At 40.3% G+C, this 21,436-nt stretch overlaps 1 protein-coding gene across 1 annotated transcript; it reads left to right on the forward strand.

The window, feature by feature from the left end:
- Positions 1–1,661: 1,661 nt before the first annotated feature.
- eif5b (eukaryotic translation initiation factor 5B) lies at positions 1,662–20,987 on the forward strand. Its single transcript, XM_053477171.1, has 24 exons — positions 1,662–1,779; positions 7,121–7,243; positions 8,378–8,453; positions 9,059–9,707; positions 9,816–10,027; positions 10,233–10,383; positions 10,862–10,954; positions 11,049–11,143; positions 11,246–11,312; positions 11,542–11,852; positions 12,108–12,215; positions 12,410–12,520; positions 12,638–12,705; positions 12,899–13,040; positions 13,878–14,009; positions 14,289–14,471; positions 14,634–14,795; positions 14,886–15,017; positions 16,439–16,570; positions 17,046–17,122; positions 17,285–17,449; positions 18,224–18,362; positions 18,471–18,632; positions 20,075–20,987. The coding sequence occupies exons 1-24, from the start codon at positions 1,745–1,747 to the stop codon at positions 20,180–20,182; spliced, it is 3,633 nt and encodes a 1,210-aa protein (XP_053333146.1). The 5' UTR covers positions 1,662–1,744; the 3' UTR covers positions 20,183–20,987.
- Positions 20,988–21,436: the final 449 nt, after the last annotated feature.

Genomic DNA, 21,436 nt, shown 5'->3' on the forward strand with positions numbered 1-21,436 from the left:
AACAACACATATGGCAGTAGGTCATTCAGTAAAAACAACAGTCAGTTGTTAATTTAAGACACAGGTCAGCTGAACAGTTTTTGTAAGAACAGTATTGTCAAGTGCATTTGCAGAACTCATCATCAAGCACCAAGATGAAACTGGCTCTCATAAGGACCATCCCAGGAAAGCAACACTAAAACTTATCCCTGCTGGAGAGGTGAAGTTTATTTAAGAGTTTAAGAGTTACCAGCACAAAAAATTACCAATAAACAGGACCTTAGATTAGACCAGTTATAAAGCCCTTACAGGGACACAGACAAAACTTAAGAAGCAGACACATGTCTAAAAATCAGGAAGGACTACGTTTGACTGCTAGTGTGTTATACAGGACATACAAAGAAATTCCATACGCCAAGAGGCTTTTAAAAACATTCCTGCATAAACGTAAGTTTTTATAAAGCATGCTAAAAAGTAATAAAATAAGCACAGTCAATATTTGGTGTGAAAACTCTTTGCTTGAGAATAATCAGTATTGTTAGATAAAAAGGTGTTAGATTTCACTGAGTGTGCTGGATAATATGCTGAAGAGTTTTTCTGGTAACTTTGTCACACTTTTCTATTGTTATGCAAAACGCAGAGGCCTACATTATTATTATCATTATTATCAGTATTATTATTCATTTGTTTTCATTTGAATTTCATTATTCTGTAATGTCTGTATTATTCTATTCTGTAATTTATTTATTTATTATTTTATGAGTTATACATGGAAATATTAAATTATTTTGTAGAAAATGATGCGGACATGATAAACCTATATACAAGGGAGTATCAAAATGGTTTTGAGATTGGTGTGCCCCTGATCTGGTCTCTTTCACCATACGTCCTCCCTCAGACAACTTAACGCCTAACAAATTGACGGTCTGGCACCTGAGGACGAATTCTTTATGTACAATGTCAAAAAAGACGACGAGCATGCACTTGGTTGAGCTGTAAATCTGCCTCATCTTTGGTCGTGGAGAGGATGGGTTCTTTCACTGTGAAGATTGTTGCCTTGTCTCAGGGGACAAACGTCTCAGCCTTTGGACGAACTTGGCAGAAAATAGAGGCATCTTTTTGCAGCATCACCCAAAGCTTGATTTTCCCAATTTCACATATAATTTTATGTTTGTTCTCTTTGTTCTAACTTGATGTCCATGATGAAATACCAGACGTGGTAATACAAGTGGTTAGAATAGCACCAGTTGCACAGCTCCTGATGTACACAGGATGTCTTTTGGCACACTGACTTATGAAGCTCTTATGACTGTACGTGCAGCCTCGTGCTGCCCTCTGTTGGCGTGTTACAAAACTTTTTGCTTCCATAAAATTCGCACTAAATATCAAGACTTTTACATAGTACTATGCAAAAAAAACATTAATATTTTCATATGTATTAACTATATTCTATTTATCCTTCCGTTTGATTCATTTTGTTACTTAGATTCCTGCTCTGTATAATACAGCACGGTAATAATTATAATGTGTCAAATCCCAAATCACTCACTAACTACGAAGCCCTCTAGTGCATTGCTTTAATGTAGCACTCACAACATTTTCCTGCCCTACGTAGTGCATCATGCGAGGGAATGCGGGATGGATTTGCGACAGGGCGAACCTTCATTCGGCACATGCGCAATCCCGCCCTAGGCGACCATATGCGCTAAGCGGTGACTACACAGCAGAGAGAGAGCTAAGAGGGGGAAATTATCACACAGTAACCATGGGAAAGAAACAGAAAAATAAAGGAGATGACGGGTAAAGTATACTGTGGTGAAGGTGCTTGTTGCGGATGTGAAAGCTTTGTAAGGGGTGTGTAAGTTGAGGGAAGTGTTAGCCGTGTGACTGTGAGCCATGGGCTTCATGTGGCGGTAGCTAGTTAGCTTAGCATGTGTGGCTAGGCCTAGGTCGCTATACCGGCTTGAGGATGTTACTGTAAAGATGCTCATTTAGGAATTAGGATGTTGTTTAGTATCTGTGAGTGTGAGGTTGTGTTTCAGGGGTGTATTATGAAGAGAGAATGAATAAATTAAAAGAAAAGCATCTGCTCTAGTCACGTGATGCTCTCCCCAGCAGTGCAGAGTAACGTGCAGCATCATCTGTTTCATTGTAATGCTGTCTTGTCTCTTCACACACACACACACACTGTGGTGTGTGCCTGACTTTTGTCTCTTAGCTCATTTTCTCCATGACTCCATGATGATAAAGCAGTGACCTGTTTACAGGATTAAAACACATTGCTGTGCTCAGAGAGAGAGAGGAAGTGTACAGGTTGCACGGTGCAGCTTTGCGACCCTGACACGACTAGCAACGCAGTAATCCCGATGGCTACTGCGCATGCGCACAAGTCGCCTGAGCACGTTGAAACTTAAGCTGTGACGCTTTATGACGTCACAACTTAAGTTTTCCTATTCATGTATTGCACCTTCTGTGTGAAGAAATTTCAGTATCCCGAGTCCAATCTAATATTAATATAATTATGGCCTGTTTTCTTTTTATAATTTTTTTTAAACAAAAAGAAGTCATCTTTGGTCAACACCATAAACTCTTTTTATGTATTATGTACGAATACTGTAATTCTCTCATGAAGAGACAAGGAGTCATGAATGAGTGGAGTCGACGCACTTATTACGTATTATGCGACAGTTCGTTTCTAACTGAGTATCCTGATTGGACGAGTGGCGATAGTGGACGGAAATGGCGCTGGGATGTTTTACATTAAGCCCAGACATTGAGTTTGATATCCAGTTGTAGTTGTTAGTCTTTTGGCTGCTTCCACCGAGGGGTCGCCTCAGCAGACCATCCGTTCCACATGCCGTTCCACATGCGGCTTGGCAAAGGTTTTACACCATACTCCGGGCCTTTCACATGGCAGGCGTTTAACCTCTCACGCTTAACAGTTTTTAACACGTTTTAATGTAATAATCCTCCTATGTTGATACAGGAGACACTGAAAACTGTGTTTGATTGAATTAATGAATGAATTCTTGAACTCGTTAACCGTTATACAACAATTAGTTGCATCATCTTTGCGTTTGGAATCCAGTAGGTTACATTACCATCAACTGTAGGTCTCATTCTGCTCTATCTTCCCGGCCTCTTAAAGCTGATTTTCCAGTCCGGCCTTCCTTGAATACTTCTGCTCCCCTCCCTGATCTTGTCTTGACTCGATCTGTGTTTTCTGATTTGACGAGACGCATTTCGTAAGATCACCGGGAAATTTAACTGCGTATATGACTCGGAATCACAGGTGTTCTACAGTCATTAATTACACTAACTGTCAAGTCGCAGCATGAGTGAAAGTAGATCTACGCGGTCCACAGTACTGAGGAGAGAGCAGCTGTCTGCCAAAACGCACATAAAAGAAAAACAGTTACATTAGCGCGTTCAGCAAGAAAATACATTTGATAACGTTGTCATCCTAAACAACACTTTGTCTCCTTAATAATTGCATTCCAAGTTGTCTTCGTGTGTTATTTAAGCCTAAGATGAGCTACACTAGCTCCTAACCCAAGACTAAATCCCAAATCCCTGGGACGACTGTTTGGTGATATATGACACATCTTAGTGATAATATATGAATATTAATAGTACTGTATGCCTTGGTATAACACACATCATTAAACAAATGGAAACATTTTGGCTTCCAGGCTTTTATATATCATTATATTTTGATAATGCTGGTGTTCTGATCATGCCTGCTCTTGGAGGTATCTGGCCTCTGGTCTGTGTATGTAGGCTGATTTCCATTTACGAAATTTCTCGTAGTGTGTGATTGGGTGTATGAACGTGTGGTCTTGTGCTCGATAGTGGGTCCATATACTGTATATATCACAATTATAGCTAAAATTTATTAACAGACTTGAATAGACTCTTTCTAACCAAATTGTATTTGTCACAGACAGCCACAAACAGTTTGATATGCAGTGAAATACTTATATGACCATCCACGACCTAAAATTTAATAAATAAAACAACAGTATTCAAATAAAGAAAGAAAATATGAAAATAAGACAATATTGTAAGAATATTGGGAATATTGTATAATGCTATGCGTGCTAATATTTAATACAACAGCACTCCCTCTTGTTTGATATTGCTTAACTCTAGTAATGAAGAAAATCTCCAAAGGCTGCAGGTGGGATGGAAAAAAAGAAATGCTGATCAGGGATTGGATGTGGTAAATGTTCACTCGTGTGGGCGCAAATCAGTCAGTGTTTACACACTGGTTGTGTGAGTTGACCGTCTCACGCTTGGAATGTAATCGGATTTTTCTCTAAAAGGGTCTAAACATGTGTTGAGAAGGCGCGTGTATCAGACAGTCATGGGTGTGAATGAACGTGAAGATGGTGGATCAAGGAGGGGGGAAAAAAACAGACTTAAGTACACATTGTCTAATTAAATTATAACTTGTACAGAAGGACAACCTATGAAGCCATAGTCGAGTGGGCCTTTTTTTTTTTTTTTTTTTTTTTTTTTTTACACTAAAAAATTTTAGAAAAGTAAAAACTTTAAAACAACAGGCCGGTGTTGGTTTAATACCAGTCTGCTCTGTAAGAGTTTCCTGCTAGGGTGGGTCCTTACTGTTAACACGTTATCTAGCCCTTTAGAAAGGGAACGCATTACACTGAGCAATCCCTTATCTAGTCCTTGAAGTTGCTCATGGTGGGACTTTTTTTTTCTTCCTCTAACTCATAAAACTGCACAGATAATACTGTGTTGCAGATCGTAGCCGGGGTTTCTGAAGTACTCTCAGTTTGCCTGAGTGACTGCATCTGTTTCTCTCTTTATAGAAGAAGACCATCATCGCAAGAATATCATGTGACAGTTCCAAGCAGAATGAATGATAGATACTGGATAATAGTGGGGGGGGGCGGTATGGACCTCTATGGACCTCTATGGACCTGCAAATGGTTGATATGTGGGGAGTATGTTTTATCACTGCCTCCGTATTGTGGACATCCTCACGCCAAGTGCCGTGAGAGACACTCATTCTGCCATGCCAGAAATTCATCTATCTGACCGACCTGGAGTCGGATTCTTATTTTATTTGAGAGATTAATCGTGCGCTTGGACCCTGCGCTCGCTGCACATCACACAATAAATAATCAGGCAGCTTCTAAAATTATCCAGCGACTGATTTTGGGTCCTGAAATTGGAGCGAATGTGTGCATTGTCTGTCTGGCTTTCTCCAGCTGATGAGGGGGAAAAATCGTCTGCACAGAAACAGCACCATTTTTTTTCTTATTTTTTTTCTTTAAAGAGAAAAAACTGTGAAGAATGATTCTATGCCTTGCAGCCGTAATTCGATTTGAATATCACCTAAATTAGACGCTGTTTGAGGCTTAGTTTTCACAATCCTCTGAGGCAACAACAATATGAGATGAAGCAACTGAGGCCTTGGTTTGTTTCACAACAGAGAATCGTCTCCATGTTTGAGGAGGTTTACCTCGGGGGAGGAGATGGATTATGGTGTCTGTGGTAATTTTCTATTATGCAGTTGCACAATGCGTCTAATTCATCCACGCCGGAAGAATAAAAGTAGCAAATAATCTGGTATGTGTTAATCAGCTATACATCCGTAAAATCCCATACAATGCAAATTATTATTATTTTTTTAAAATAAAAATATAAATGAAAAGTTAAAGTACTGCAAATGTTTTGGCTTTCCCTGAAGGTCTCAAGAGGTTCCTGTTTGTTTTGCACTAGCACGCTGTAGCCTTTTTTGCTGCTTATCAGAGGAAATTTACAGAACAAACGAGTTACTCGCCATTGGACTGGGTCACACAGTGTGATCAAGCACTTTCCTGTTTATCATCCCAATCTCTCCGTTATGCGATCGTTCATTCTTTAGTTACTTTTAACTGGAGTGTCAGTGTTTTATCACCCAATATGTGTGTGTGAGCTGAGAACAGCAGTTTGTGTGAGTGTGTGTGTGTGTGTGTATGCGGGTCCTGCCCCCCTCTCGTCTCGTCCCGTGACGTGCCTCCTTTGTGAGGTGCTTTCCATTGCTGATGCAACTGTATGTAAGGCTGCTGTATATAAACGGCTCCACGTGTCATTCATTTCCTTATTGCTGTAAGACTCTGCAGCAGGTAAGAACTCGCAGAGCTTTTCCTCGCAGGACCGTTATGACTTGGTTTGATTTTGTATAAAGATGTGGTTCTTGAGATTAAATGTACTGCAGGATGATGGACAGGTGAGTTTAAAGAAATTATTATTTGCCACCACGGAGCTGCCTGATTCTCAAAGATTAAAAAGTTGTTGATTAATTTAACGTAGCAGCGGCTCTGACAGGAGTCCCTGCTGTGCTGTCATTTAAATAATTACTTTGTTTATGTTAAAGCGCTTATTTAAATATGTTATTATTTCTACGGGAACCCGTTCACGCATTTAAAAGCATCTTGGTCAGACTTAAAAACAGTCTCGGAAGTAAACCACGTGGAAAACCTCCAGGACAGAGTAGTTCTGGATTTTTTGTCATGAAAAAGTGACGTGTGTGCGTGTGAGAGAAGGAGGGAGAGAGAAAAGACTGTGGGGACACAGTATAGCTGTGATGGAAGAAAAATTTACTTCAGGCCATATTTCATAAATTTTTTTCTTAATATTGAAAAAACTGTGTTTAAATTATGTCCTGTATTTTGTGTGTGTGTGTGTGGAGTCAGCCAAAAAATATATATATTTATATATTTATTTACTTCCGACATAGGCAAATAGTGTGATGTACAGTATATTATATGATATAATATTATGATAATATTAATATTATATTAACAGATCTATCTATCGATTATAAATATTATGATATACATGATAATATTATCATGTATATATATCACTATATATAACAAATAGCAATAATAAAATATTTATTTACCACTTAAATAAACTAAGTAAAATTTAGTACTAAATATATTTTTTTTTCCTAAAGTGTGTGTAATTTTTTTTTGTCTGTCTCTGGCTATATATAATTAATAAATTTATTTATTCATTTATTTATTTTGCGCCCACCTGTGTTTAAACAATTATTTTTATGATGCCTAAATGAACACTTGGATGCTAAATCAATGATGCCTCATTCGATATATTTCATCCACAGCGCCAAAGACGACGGAGTCGACATCGACGCTTTAGCAGCTGAGATCGAGGGAGCCGGCGCCGCAAAGGAACAGAACAAAGGCAAGAGCAAGAAGAAGAAAGGAGGAAAGAAGGAAGACTTTGAGTAAGTGTTTCTGATGTACACGGCAGTGGTGGCCCAGATCTGTTTTTGAATTTTTTTTTTCCAGCAAACACAGCGCAGTGACATTTTCAGTCCCGGTTTGAACCTCTTCTGTGCGTGGTACTGAAATCCGATTGCTTGGCAACAGGATGTGTTCCTGGAGAGCGATTGGCCCGTATCCGACTTTCCTCTCAGTCAGACGCAACATTTGTCAAAATCGCATAATACTGTAAAGGAAAAGCAAGAGGAATGTACGGTGAAAGCAAAGCTCGATGTCAATTAAACTTGAAAAACAAAACGGAAGACTTAATAATGTGCTTTTTTTACAGCGTGATACACGGTTGCTTGGCAAGTTTTGCGACTTTTAGCACAATAACATTTAACGATGGTCATCATTGCAAAGCAGCTTTACAGAATCAGAAGAAAATTAGGATAATGTGTATAAATCAAAATGATCAGATCGTCCCTGATGAACAAGGACGAGAAACTCCCCGAAGTGGCAGTAGGAAGAAACCTTGAGAGGAACCACCAGACTCAACAGGAAACCCATCCTCATTTGAGTGATAACGGATAGCAGGGATCGATCTGCAGTCATACTGTGTGTTAGGAGGAGACTGGAAGTTTAGTATAACAGTTGAAGTCTTTAAGTTAATATGGAATCCAGTTTGTCATTGGAGGCTCAGCTAGACTGTAGGAAACTCCGGTCCTAAACTATTGAGCACCTTCAGTCGCGAGTCCTCAAAGAAACAGCTGGCAGCATCAGCCGAGGACAGGAACCGTCTCCAGTCACCACACGCATCCCAGACAGACCACATGGGGCATCCGTGTGACTGAACAGATCTCCAAAGAGACAAGGGACACCAGGACGAGTCAGACAGGTCTAGAGAGCAGTAGGGCGTCTAAAAACAAATGTAAAGCAACCAATCGCTTCACCATCAACAAACCTGAGTCATTAATGAGAGTGAGGGAAGACGGCATCTAAACCTAGGCTAAAAACATGGTATGAAAAGCTTAACAGGGAAAAAAAAACTATTTGGGCCACTTTACATTGCTGTTTTATAAGCGTAGCTTATGTTTACTGATACAAGCTAGTGATCAGATTCTAGTGTGCTGATTTGTTCATGGTGTTGTTTGCAGTGAGGACGACATCCTGAAAGAACTGGAGGAATTATCACTTGAATCTCAGGGAGGAAAATCGAAGGAACCAGCAAAGGTAACTGACATAATGACCGACGATTTCACAGAATATAGATATAAAGTTTATTAAGCATAAAGATTACTGGTTTGATTCCTCGGTGGTGATGTATTTAGAGAGCTGGTTGGCTGAGCTCTCTCAGAGGGGAGGGATGGGATGGCGCTTTTGCATCAATCACCGCTCTACAGCCAATCAGAGGCGTCTGTGAGCGGATAGCGCTGTCCTCCGAGTGTGTTACTCCGCCCCCAACGGTGCGAGCAGTTTGAAAAGATGCGGTCGGCTGGCATCACGTGGTTTGGAGGAAACACGTGATAGTCTTCAGCCCTCCCTGACTGACTGAGTAGTAGCAGCCTCAATGTGGGAGCCCCCTAGTGACGGGGGAGGAATTGGACACGAATAAATTAGGAGGAAAATCATGGGGGAAAAAATAACCAGTTCCAGACGTTTGTTCCAATAAAGAAGCCGTATAGTGTGTTTGTGTGAGGGAAACACACGGTAGTGGATGGTATTTTATGGTGCACGACAGCTAAACTAATAAGCTTAATTTATCGTGTCATGTATGATCTTGTAAATTCTTAAAGCTCTTATTGTCATTGTAACAATCTCTCACTCGGTGTGTCCAGAAATCCGACTCCATAGAGGAAGCGGAGCCCGAGCCAGCACCCACCAAGGCGGACAAGAAGAAGGCCAAGAAGGGCAAGCGTGAAGACGATGAGGGTGAAGAAGCTGCGGGTAAAGACAACATGGAGAACGAGAGCAGGACGAAAGGCAAAAAAGCAGTGGCGGCTCCCGTTGCTGCTTCTGCTGCTTCAGAGTCTGACGACGAATCACAATCCCGACGCAAAGCCAAGGCCGTCAAGAAGGGTGGGCGAAAGGGTGCGTCCGACTCTGAGGATGACGATGAAGATGGACGTGCGAAGAAGGCTGGAGGAGGAGGAGACGCAGGAGAAGATGAAGAGCAGTCGGACAAAGAGTCTCAGGTCGCACGCAAACAAAAGAAAAAGCAGAAAGCAAAACCCGACAGCGACAACGACGACGCAGAAGACGACGGTTCCTTCAAGATGAAGACGGCGGCCCAGAAGAAGGCGGAGAAAAAGGAGAGGGACAAAAAAAAGAAGGAGGAAGAGAGAGCCAAGATGAAGGCGAAAAAGGAGAAGGAGGAAGAGGCTACTAAGAAGGATGCGCCCAAGGCTGCTGGAAAAGGTGCAGTCCCGTCAGAAGCAAAAAAGACGGAGGCGGAGGACGTAGACGGGGCCGAAGACCAGGGTGAAGGTGAGACTAACGATTAAACTTCAGTCACTGTAGATGTTCTTAACCGTTGTTATCCCAACTGTAAAAGTATTTTAATAAAGATGTATTAAAAATGTCTTTTCCCCTTAGATGAGGGTGAGGGCGAGAAGAAGAAGAAGGACAAGAAGAAGAAGAAAGGAGAAAAGGAAGAAAAGGAGAAGAAGAAAGGGCCGGGCAAAGCCGCAGTGAAGGCCATGCAGGAGGCCCTGGCTCGGATAAAGGAGGAGGAAGAGCGAGCCAAGAGAGAGGAAGAGGAGAGGGAGAGACGCCTGGCTGAGATGGAGGCGCAGAGGCTCGAGCAGGTCAGTCAAACACGATGCAGCTGACAAACAATTTACCAGAGTTGGGTTTTTTTGGGGACGCCATGCGCGTTATGAGAAAATAAAATTCTGTTAGCTTGAAATTCTGCAAGACTTTCCAAATGTCCTCATTCAGAAAGCTTTTACACAGTTGTTCGAATATCAGAGAGATAACGAACACCGCTTTCAAATGTTTTCTCTTCCACAGGAGCGACTGGAAGCTGAGCGGAAAGAGAAGAAGAAGCAGAAGGACAAGGAGAGAAAGGAGAGGCTGAAGAAGGAGGGCAAGCTCCTGACCAAGTCTCAGAAAGAGGCTCGAGCTAGAGCTGAGGCCACGCTTCGTGCTCTGCAAGCCCAGGGTGAGAGAGGGAGAAACACGGACCGAGCAATACTCGGGGTGTATTTTATATCAGGACGTCTCTCTAACTGTTGCTATTTACAATGTAGCGTATCATTTAGCTTCCTGATTAATAAAGTATTCAGTATCAGTCGATCATATGCATATAACATTTACTGAAATGCAGTCTCTTAGCTGTCTGCGTTTATCTAATTGACGTCAGCTGTAGTTAGTCAAAATTTTCTTCGGCTGCGTTCACGTTACAAGCCGCGTTATTTGTTCCATGTCTCTGAAATTTGGGAGTTGTTGTTATTATCAAAACCTTTTTAATCATTCAAGTTTGTCAGTTCAGTGTTAGATAGTTAAATAACCTAACTTTCTTGTACAGTCCTGGTACTACACATTTAAATCTTATTGTATACATGTTATGATTTTTATCCCCCATTCTGTGTGTTCAGTGGGTGTTCAATGTTAATCCTTCTCCATGCTTATTATTGCAGGTGTTGAAGTGCCATCCAAAGACTCCATGCCAAAGAAGAAGCCTGTTTACGGTGACAAAAGAAAAAAGAAGCCAACAGCACAAACCACTGAAGGTAATGATTTTTATTTTAAACTGTCTCACTGTGTTTAAACTCTTACTTTGTTATATTTTAGTATTCAGTTGTTTATTCCTGTTTGCTCTGCCAGAGACCTCAGAAGTGGCCTCGCCCACGTCGGAGATGTCCGAGCCGATTGCCATGACGATGGACGTGAGCGCTTCGAAAACGGAGCCAGGCAATTTTGCACACTTATTCTATTTTGCATGCTTTTTATTATTATTATTATTATTTTCAGTATTTCACACAAGGCCTAGTTGTGACTGTTTCCTGGTTATTTTTGCAGAGGCTGAACCTAAAGCTGACAGTGCAGATCTGGATGACTGGGAGGCCATGGCTAGTGATGAAGAAAGAGGTACGACCACCACCGACTAGCTCCAATTTTAACCAGTTTTATTGTCGGTGGAAACTTACGAAGCTCAAAAATAACGTCACAAGGACATCACTAAATCACTAAAAACCTCTGTAGTGGAGCGCCATCTTAAAAGAAATTCTGCTGCTTGTGGTATTAATTCTTACGCTGCGATGTAATTAATATTATTCTCTGATTAAACATATATTGTTGTTGTCCTTGTCTGTCTCAGAGTTGAAGAAGGTACACATCGAGGTGAAGGAAACAGCAGCCACTCCGTCAAGCCAGAAACCTTCCGGTCCTTCTGAACAGGAGAACGGTACTGAAGAGGACGACGAGGAGGACGATGAGGAAGACGATGAAGAGGAGGACGAGGAAGATGATGACAGCGACGATGAGGATGAAGAGGAAGAGAAGGAGAGCCGGACAGCAAAGGGGAAGAGCGTGAAGGAAGAGAGCTCGGAGTCGAGCAGCGAGAGCGATTCGGATGACGAGCGCACCAAAGAGGAGAAGATGTACGACAAGGCCAAGAGACGCATAGAGGTACACATGCACAAGTGCAAAGCCAAGAGAGGAATATACAGTAAATATAAAACACGAAAATGATGATAAACCTTGGACTAGAGGACATGGAGATTACATTGTTTAGAAAGACATCGATGCACGAACAGTGTGATGACTTTCATTACACACAAGGGCAACGAGAAATGAAAAAACTGTGTATGATAATGGAACAAACCTAATGATATTGTAAAGTGATAATGATTTTCTACATCCTGGATGTTATTTTGCTTTTAGAAACGAAGACAGGAGAACCTGAAGAACATTAATGTGGAGAAACTGAGGGCTCCTGTGGTCTGTGTCTTAGGGCATGTAGATACAGGAAAAACAAAAATCCTTGACAAGGTAAGTGTGTGTGTGTGTGCGCGCGTGTGGATGTGGGGGGGGGGCTTGTGTGTGGATTGGGGGGGGGGGTGTATGGGCATGAATGTATGGGTGTGTATGATGTATCTCCCAGATAGATCCATTGCTGGGTCACACATCGTCCCTTATGAGTTTATTAACCCAAACGACTCAGTTGTGCTGTTTTCTGTCTCCAGCTGCGACACACACACGTACAGGACGGCGAGGCAGGTGGAATCACCCAGCAGATTGGTGCCACTAACGTACCCTTGGACACCATCATTGAACAAACCAAGATGGTGAAAAATGTGAGTTTTTCTTTTTTAATGACACCGATATGTAAGAGACAGTTTTGTAGAAAATTTTTTCATGACTGTTCATGGTTCATGTGTTGTGACTTGATTATTATTATTTTTTTCCTTCAGTTTGACAGGGATACTATAAAAATACCAGGAATGCTGATTATCGACACACCTGGACACGAGTCTTTTAGGTGAGAACCAGCCATGTGGATTCCTTATGGGGCTGATCATTTGTTCTTTATATATGCAGTTTGTCTCTGTCTGATCTGTGTTTCTTTTTATCAATTCTACACTCTTGGACTGTCTTTCTGCTTTGTCTCCCTTTCTAGTTCTTTCTTTCCTTCATTACCTTTTTTCTTACTGATGTCTGATTTATGTCTGCAGTAATTTAAGAAACAGAGGCAGTTCTTTGTGCGACATCGCGATCCTGGTGGTGGACATAATGCACGGGCTGGAACCGCAAACCCTCGAGTCCATCAACCTGCTGAAGGAAAAGAAGTGTCCGTTTATTGTGGCTCTTAACAAGGTGAGCTGAGATCAGATAATCACACTGCTATCTTTTACTGATGCTTTTTTTGGATCAAACTTGTTTATTACGTGAAGATTTTGAATAATATAACTATTATTGGAGAATGATGATGTTTTTTTTTTTGTTTGTTTAAGGCCTGTATGTACACTGTATTACCCGTTTGGTTTAATATGTTAGGAAAGAATCGTGTCTTGTACTCAGCAAGCATTTCTGTTGTTTCCCTTCAGAAGCAAAATGAAGCAAAGTATTGAAGAGCAATAAAATATCAATAATGTTTAAAAGAAGGAACAGATGAGTTTAGTCATAGACTTATTTAATTCCTCACTGATTATTCTGCAGGATGGCTGAAAGGCTTGACGATTAAGTCTGTATTTTTATTAACCATGAGAGGTGGTTAGGCATTATCCTCTATACTGAGAATGCACTCGTTAGAGAGAAGTGTATTAGTAGGTACACTGCCTGCCCCCTTTGGAGCTGTGGTTAAAGGTCATGTGGTCTGATGAGTCCAGAGTGATGGGTGCATTAGGGTAAGAAGGGAAGCGCATGAATCGATGCACACATCATGCATAGTGCATGATGGGGTTGCTTCAATTGCTCAGCAACGTTATGTGGCAATAAAATACAGTAAGCTGACGACCTGAATTGGACCTGTATTGAATGACCAGATTATCACATTTACGCGGGTTAACAAATGAACTATCCTTTGCATTGTGTTCCATAATCAAAGCTAAACATGGTCGAATGAAATCTAAGTGAGTGTGATGTTTTTTTTTTTTTTTTTTTTTTTTTTTAAGTCAGTCAGTGTATTAATATTACTGTCTCTGTCTGTTTTAGATTGACCGTCTCTATGACTGGAAGAAGAGCCCGGACACAGACGTAGTGGCAACACTAAAGAAGCAGAAGAAGAACACTAAGGATGAGTTTGATGAGCGAGCCAAGGCCGTCATGCTCGAGTTCGCCCAGCAGGTTCGCCTATAGACTCAGTTAACCTTTTTCATTCACTCCATAATGTTATAAATTTAAATATCATATTTTATACCTTACTGAGCAAGTAAGTGTGTCTGAGAGGATTCTTCACTGGGATCTTGTAATATTATAAAACTTATCACTTTCCATATTCTCAACATTGCATCTCCACATCACAGTAGAGCTGTTTGTGTGTGTGTCCTTTTAATTTAATAAAACGTAATCACTTGTAAATTGATGTGATGTGTGTTTTTTTCATGTCCGTGTGTGTGTGAACAGGGTTTGAACGCTGCTCTGTTTCATGAGAACAAGGACCCGCGTACTTTTGTGTCTCTGGTGCCCACGTCTGCACATTCCGGTGATGGCATGGGCAACCTGATCGCTTTGCTGGTGGAGCTGACCCAGACCATGCTGGCACGTAGGTTGGCGCACTGCGACGAGCTCCGGGCACAGGTCATGGAGGTGAGGTTGAAATCTTTTTTACTCCCATCAAAAACATTTCAGTGTCTGTGCAAATTACAACATATTTGCATATGATGCTGTAATGTATTGATTTGTTTGGGTCAAATAAAAGAAATTAAAGGCATCAATTTGGTCACAATCTAATGAATAATTTCTAACCAGGTCAAAGCTCTGCCCGGTATGGGCACGACGATAGACGTTATCCTGATCAACGGGAGCTTGCGTGAGGGCGAGACCATTATCGTGCCTGGCGTTGAGGGGCCGATCGTCACTCAGATCAGAGGACTGCTTTTGCCACCGCCTCTCAAGGAGCTCCGGGTCAAGGTCCGTCTCTGGCTTTTCATAACTACCTGCCTACATTTGTGTAAGTTCCTGCAGGTGTCTAACAGCTTCTGGTGAACATCTTCTGTTCAGAATCAGTACGAGAAGCACAAGGAGGTGAATACAGCTCAGGGAGTGAAGATCCTGGGAAAGGATTTGGAGAAGACGCTGGCAGGCCTGCCGCTCCTCGTGGCTCATAAAGAGGACGAGATTCCTGTACTGAGGGTGAGCAGGATTTGCGTTGTCTCTGCGCTTTTTAATGTCATCACACAAGATCAATTATACAGGGTGTCCCAAAAAAACTTTACATTATTTGAAATATGAATATCTGAGTATAACTACATGTCCTAGAACAGGGGTCCTGAGCCGCATGTGGCTGCGGCTCCCTGTGTCTTTGGGAAAAAATAATGAGTGTTTAATTTAAATGTATTTTATTTTATTTTATTTTATTTTATTTATTTATTTGTTTAAATGTAATCCTAAATTTGAAGATAACGTGATTTTGTAACATTAAAATAAAACACGTTTAACTTGTTGTTGCTCAGAATATACGTCACAACCGCCAATGTGCGACACCTGCCGGCATTGTAATTTATATAAATAATCCCTTGTTTATTCAAGTGATTTTCTTTTCTGTGGCAAACGAGTCCAAATGTCTCTGAGTGTTTAAGGTTGCCGACGACCGTCCTAGGCTAATGAAATTAAATAGGCTTCATGTTGAAAAATAAAAGATTTATTTATCAAAATGTCCAACATGTTCACATGGACATAGACTTTATAAACGATTTCGCAAAGCTTCACAAATGTCCTATATGTGCACCGTCTGTGACTTACCGACTGTAGCATATCTTACATAACATTCTCCAGCGCCTAACTGATTCTCTGCTTGAGTTCCTCTAGGTTTGTAGGAAAACGGGAGAACTTGGTTAGCTTTTACACATCTCGTTAAAATTGTATTTAATTTGATAATCTAATGTTGTTAGACTACAAGATTGTCAAAATTTTTGGGTCGCATCGTACATGCAGTCCTAATCTTTTTGCAAACCACTGTGTATATGTTTACATGTGTATGTTTTTGGATAATTTTTATTGCTCTTTTTGTAACAACTTGTAAGTAGTTATTTTTGACTGCAGGTAAATAGTGCATATTTAATTAGAACTGTTTTATTATTGTGGTTACAGTTTTAATAATTCTGTAATCAACATAGTTTTTTTTTTTTATCGATAATCACAAATTTTTCACCATTTAAACTGCAAACTTGGTGTACATTTAACTCCAGTGAAAAGAAAACACTGTTACACTGTGTTGTAGAAATTAACTCCGTAATGAAAACCTCTTTATAATTATTAATCTGGATTTGTTTAAACTTCACTTGAATCTAAGCACTCAAAAGCTGTTCTAACTGTGTATACACACTTACACTGTCTTGCTGAGGCAGAAGATCAGATGAAGTGAGACCAGGTTCCTGCATAAAAAATGTATTTGTCTTAATAGTTCAACCTCAAATGTTATCTATCGATCACACAAACAGTACAGGTGTGTGTGGGAGAGGACAAGACAACATATTGAGCTTATATCTCAATCATTTATTATTAGTATCATCATTTTTTTATAGGATATTAATGTTTCTGTTTGTTTTGTATAGGACGAACTGGTCAGGGAGCTGAAGCAGACGTTGAACGCTATAAAGCTGGAGGAGAAGGGTGTGTATGTACAGGCATCGACGCTCGGCTCTCTTGAAGCGCTGCTGGAATTTTTGCGCACATCCAAAGTGCCTGTAAGTACAAAGATCAACCTTATCTTAAGTGACGACTTGCATATTTTTGTTACAGAGCCTCATTCATAAGGGAAGTGTTTGTTTTGTAATACCTTTAGTTGTAAATGTCCCTACTGTAGGCGACATGGTGGCGTAGTGGTTAGCACCCTCTAGGGTTAGGGGATCGATTCCTGCCCCAGATCTGTGTGTGCATTAACATGTTTTCCTCGTGCTTGGTGGGTTTCCTCCAAAGTACTCTGGTTTCCTCCCACAGTCCAAAGACATGCAGATTATACTGATTGGCGTTCTCAAATTGCGTGGATGGTGTCTGTGATGGATTGGAACCTTGTCCAGGATGTCTTGTGTCTGAAGTTTGCTGGGACAGGATCCAGGATTCCTATATACGATCGTTCTACACTGTGCTATAGACTGGGTTTTCTGCCCTAAACCTAGAACCTGTTTATTAATTGAAATTTTTTTTTATTTTTTATTTCAGTATGCTGGCATTAACATTGGTCCTGTTCATAAGAAAGATGTAATGAAGGCGTCTACAATGCTAGAGCACGACCCACAGTATGTATTTGTTATGTCTCTTTATAAATGTTTTTTTTTTTTTTACTTTTTTTTTCAGAGCATATAATAATGATAAAATCGAATGTTTACTGATGGTTACAGCGATACAGTTTACAGTTTTAAAAGTCATGTACTGTTGCACTTTTTTCTTGTTCGCTCCAGGTACGCAGTGATCCTGGCGTTTGATGTGAAGATCGAAAGAGACTCTCAGGAGATGGCCGACAGTCTGGGCGTGCGAATCTTCAGCGCCGAAATTATTTACCACCTATTCGACGCCTTTACTAAATACAGGGAAGACTACAAGAAACAGAAGCAGGAGGAGTTTAAGTATGCAGTCTTTCTAGTTCCTGTCTGCTCATTGTCTCTTTTTAGATACTTTAAACCTGACATTGTGTACTAGATACATTTGTTTAACAGTCGTATACCACCGTTCTGATGTTTTTAGTATACTGTACTCGTTTTGTATCTCGGGCTCTATAGGCTATAGATCTGATTCTGTCTTATATTCTGCTGTACAGGTAGTCCTCAACTTATGAACATTAGAATTACGAATTTCTGTAGAAACGGACTCTGCAGTTCTACTTCCGGTTCGATCACGAAAGTAGCTCAGGTGTGTTGTACAAAAAAAATATGGTGAAGTCCACCAAATACCAATACTTACAATTATAGACAATAGAATAGAGTTCACAGTCCAATACAGTGGGGGGAAAAAAGCTTAAAATGGAGAGAAAACCGAGTGGAAAACAGAACATTTTACTGTGAGATTCATTTTCTTAGGTGCGGTTACAGTTTTTGGCCACTTGATGGCAGTGTAGGGAAAAGGAACAGAGATTTAGTCAAGTGGATTGGTATGCTTTACTTTGTATATTCATGTCAAAGGCGTACTTTGTCGGACTTAAGAACAAATCAAACTTAAGAACGTGTCCCTGGAACAGAATTAGTTCGTAAGTCAGGGACTACCTGTATTTCTTGCCCTTGCTTAGATGCATATAGATTCAAGTTGTTCCATGTTGTACATTGTTAGAAATGAACTAATTGTACAGAATGATTTTCAATGTGTGTGATTTTTTTAAAAACCACCTGTCCCTGTCTCTTCACTAGGCATATAGCAGTGTTCCCCTGTAAGCTCCGCATCCTGCCTCAGTTCATCTTTAACTCCAGAGACCCTATAGTCATGGGCGTGAATGTGGATGCAGGTGTACTGAAGACAGGCACCCCGCTGTGTGTACCTAGCAAAGGGGTAAGTGTGTTTGTGTGCGAGTTTGTGTGTGCTTTGCCTGACACACTGTTATACATTATTTCACGCGCTATTTGCTGCACCGCCGCTTATTGTGTGCTGTTCGTTCAGTTCGTGGAGATCGGCATCGTGACCAGTATCGAGGTCAACCACAAGCCAGTCGACACGGCGAAGAAAGGGCAGGAGATCTGCGTGAAGATCGAGCCGATTCCCGGAGAATCGCCCAAGATGTACGGCCGTCATTTCGAGGCTGTAGATATCATCGTTAGCAAGGTGGGCTTGTGTACAAAATGACATCAAAGCAGTTTATTCAGTTAGTTTTATTTGCCACTATTTCCTTTTAGCTTTATTCTTCTTCATAATGTCTAATCAAATGTGGTTTATGATTGGATGAGATAAAACCATGCCATGGACACCTTCATGTTCATGAATAACTTTTGTTTGTAAGAAACTAGCTTGCTAACGCCGATGAGCGATTTATACCATATTTACCTCTTTAAAACATTGAAGTCTATTGTGTGTATTCTCAAGGTTTCTTCCTTATGTCATCTCAGGGAGTTTTTCCCCACCACTCACAGCTCTGACTTGCTCATTAGAGACAAAATAATAAGGCTATAAATCTATACTCGTTTTGTAACATTTTTACAACCCGTACCCAGAATTTAAATTTCTGTAAAGCTGCATTGCAGTAATGCCCGTTGTTAAGTGTTATACAAGTAGAATTGAATTTAATTACCTTCAGGTAGGGGTGCAACGGTTAATCGACTTTATCAAACAAAATCGATAATCAGATTTGTTGGCAACAAATTTAATTGTCGTCTCGTTCATGACATAATTGTTGCTTGATTGTCACGGAAAATAGTGAACAGTGATTTGTAAGTATTAGGTTTCCTGAAGTGAAGTAAATAATAGTGTGATAGCGAACATCTTCACGAGCAAATATTAAAGTTAGGGAACATTTCACTTTTAACTCTAACTGCTAAAATCAGAGGGAAAAGACTTCATGCTGGGGGCGGGGGTTGGCCGCTTTATGAGGGACGCGAGAGTTAGGTTGAAGGGAATAGATATAGGTGTTAACAATATCCTCCTCAAATGTGTGTTCTTTTCGTAGTTACGAAGTTACGTAGTTATATTTAATTGCTGCTACTTTGCTTGTTTTATCAGGAAAGTTTATTAAAAGACATATTTTTAATGTTTTCTTAATTATCTTTATTGTTTAACATATAAAAAAACAACCTTAAGCTAAATAAAAAAGCTGTTTTCTAAGTAAAAGCTATTGAGTAAATGCACTACTTACAATCCTTTTATTCAATTAATCACTTCAATAAATGATGGATTATTCAATTATCAAAATAGTCGTTAATTGCAGCCCTTCTGTCAGGGATATAGATTAAAAGGGGACCTGTCGTAAAAAAATCCCCTGACTTTGTTGTTTTATATTGGCTGCAGCTAAAACAAGCAAATCAGATCTTATCCCTCTATTGTGCAAATCAGATATATCCCTCTATTATTGATTATACAAAGTGATCAATAATGCTTCACAGTAAATAAGGTGAGACTAGCAGGTAGTGACTAACTGCTACTGGCTCACCTAGCCTTCTGTTGCACTTAGGGTTAGGTGCGCCATTAGCTTTTATCCCATAATCGAATGCAACATTAGTCCAGTGAGAAACTGGTGATGGTATGAATGACTTAAATATTTATTTACATTGCAGATTACTCGCCAGTCCATCGATGCTCTGAAGAACTGGTTCAGAGATGAGATGCAGAAGTCGGACTGGCAGCTAATCATGGAGCTGAAGAAAACTTTTGAAATCATCTGAGCACAGACAGTGACTTTTAGACTGACTTGTATTTTGAAAACACACACACATAGAAACACACACACACACATACACACACACCTACATACACACACACATACATACACACACACATGCATACACACACACATACATACATACACATATACACATACACACACATATACACATACACACACTGACACGTGAAGGGTAAGTGTGTGTGTGTGCAGGGTCGAGACATGCTCCTCCCTGTTTTCCCTCCATCTCCTCCGTTATGAGTGGTGGAGACGACAGAAAAAGATGAAAGAGAGATGTTTGAAAAGATGTTTTTCTGTGAGAAACTGAATCTATTACCACTGTTTTTAACAGTGACCGTTAGAGAAACATTTACACACTATTCCAGACGTGCCTGTCATTTCTGATCGACTTGTTTAGTTTCCCTGAAGCATGGATCTGCTTTTAAGGAAGCTTTAAAGGGATAGCTCACCAAAAAATGGCTAAAGATGTATGAAAGCGAACATGCAGTCATCAGCGCGGTTATTAACGAATGCTAGCTAACCTGCTCCTGCTGGCTTTCATTAATGGGTAGCAATGTTAACATGCTGGTGTTTAAAGTGTAGTGCCAGTTTTGCAGGCTCAGTTCTAGCTGATCTTTGTGCAAACTTTAGCATCAGTGGTGATGACACTCTATCAAATCACATGTTATAACTGTGTTCATTACACCACATAGTGTACGAGAGGGGGAAATAGGGGCAAGTGGGGATTTCACTTGTTGGACTTTAAATTGGAAAAAAAATTAAACAGGGATTTTAGATGTTGCGAACCATGCCTTGTCAGTGTTTTGTTCTTTTTTTTTTTTTTTTTTTTTTTCCCCTCCCCTTGGTGAATCAAACTTGTATTATGCTGTATTTGTCGCAAGGTCTTTTGCCTCTACAGATGGACGCTGCCTTGTGCCTGTGTTTACTGAGGTTGTTTGATTGGTAAAACAAATTCCCTCTTCAGTTCCCCTGAATGAAATGAAAAATCATTAGAGATTTAATTACCAATAAAGAGATGACCTATTTATAGGAGTTGTATTTGAAGCTTGATGTGAGTTTGTCTGAATGTCTGTCTGTCTTCACCTTCTGAGCCACTGCATTCCGAAATGTAGAGCACAGGGTTGATGTTATGTCATGGCAGTATATTAATTTCCTAGTAATGCAATTTAAAGTACTCATCATGTCAAGTTTAAAAGAAACCCTAAGCTTGGAAATAATGTTCATTGTCATTCTG

The sequence above is a fragment of the Clarias gariepinus genome, chromosome 18 (genome assembly GCF_024256425.1).
Source record: "Clarias gariepinus isolate MV-2021 ecotype Netherlands chromosome 18, CGAR_prim_01v2, whole genome shotgun sequence".
In the NCBI taxonomy this organism is placed as follows: Eukaryota; Metazoa; Chordata; class Actinopteri; order Siluriformes; family Clariidae; genus Clarias; species Clarias gariepinus.

Coding starts and splice junctions, on each gene's coding strand:
- eif5b (XM_053477171.1), top strand. CDS start 1,745: ATGGGAAAGAAACAGAAAAATAAAGGAGATGACGG. Junction 8,454..9,058: donor AATCGAAGGAACCAGCAAAG/GTAACTGACATA, acceptor CGGTGTGTCCAG/AAATCCGACTCCATAGAGGA. Junction 14,010..14,288: donor TGCTCGAGTTCGCCCAGCAG/GTTCGCCTATAG, acceptor GTGTGTGAACAG/GGTTTGAACGCTGCTCTGTT.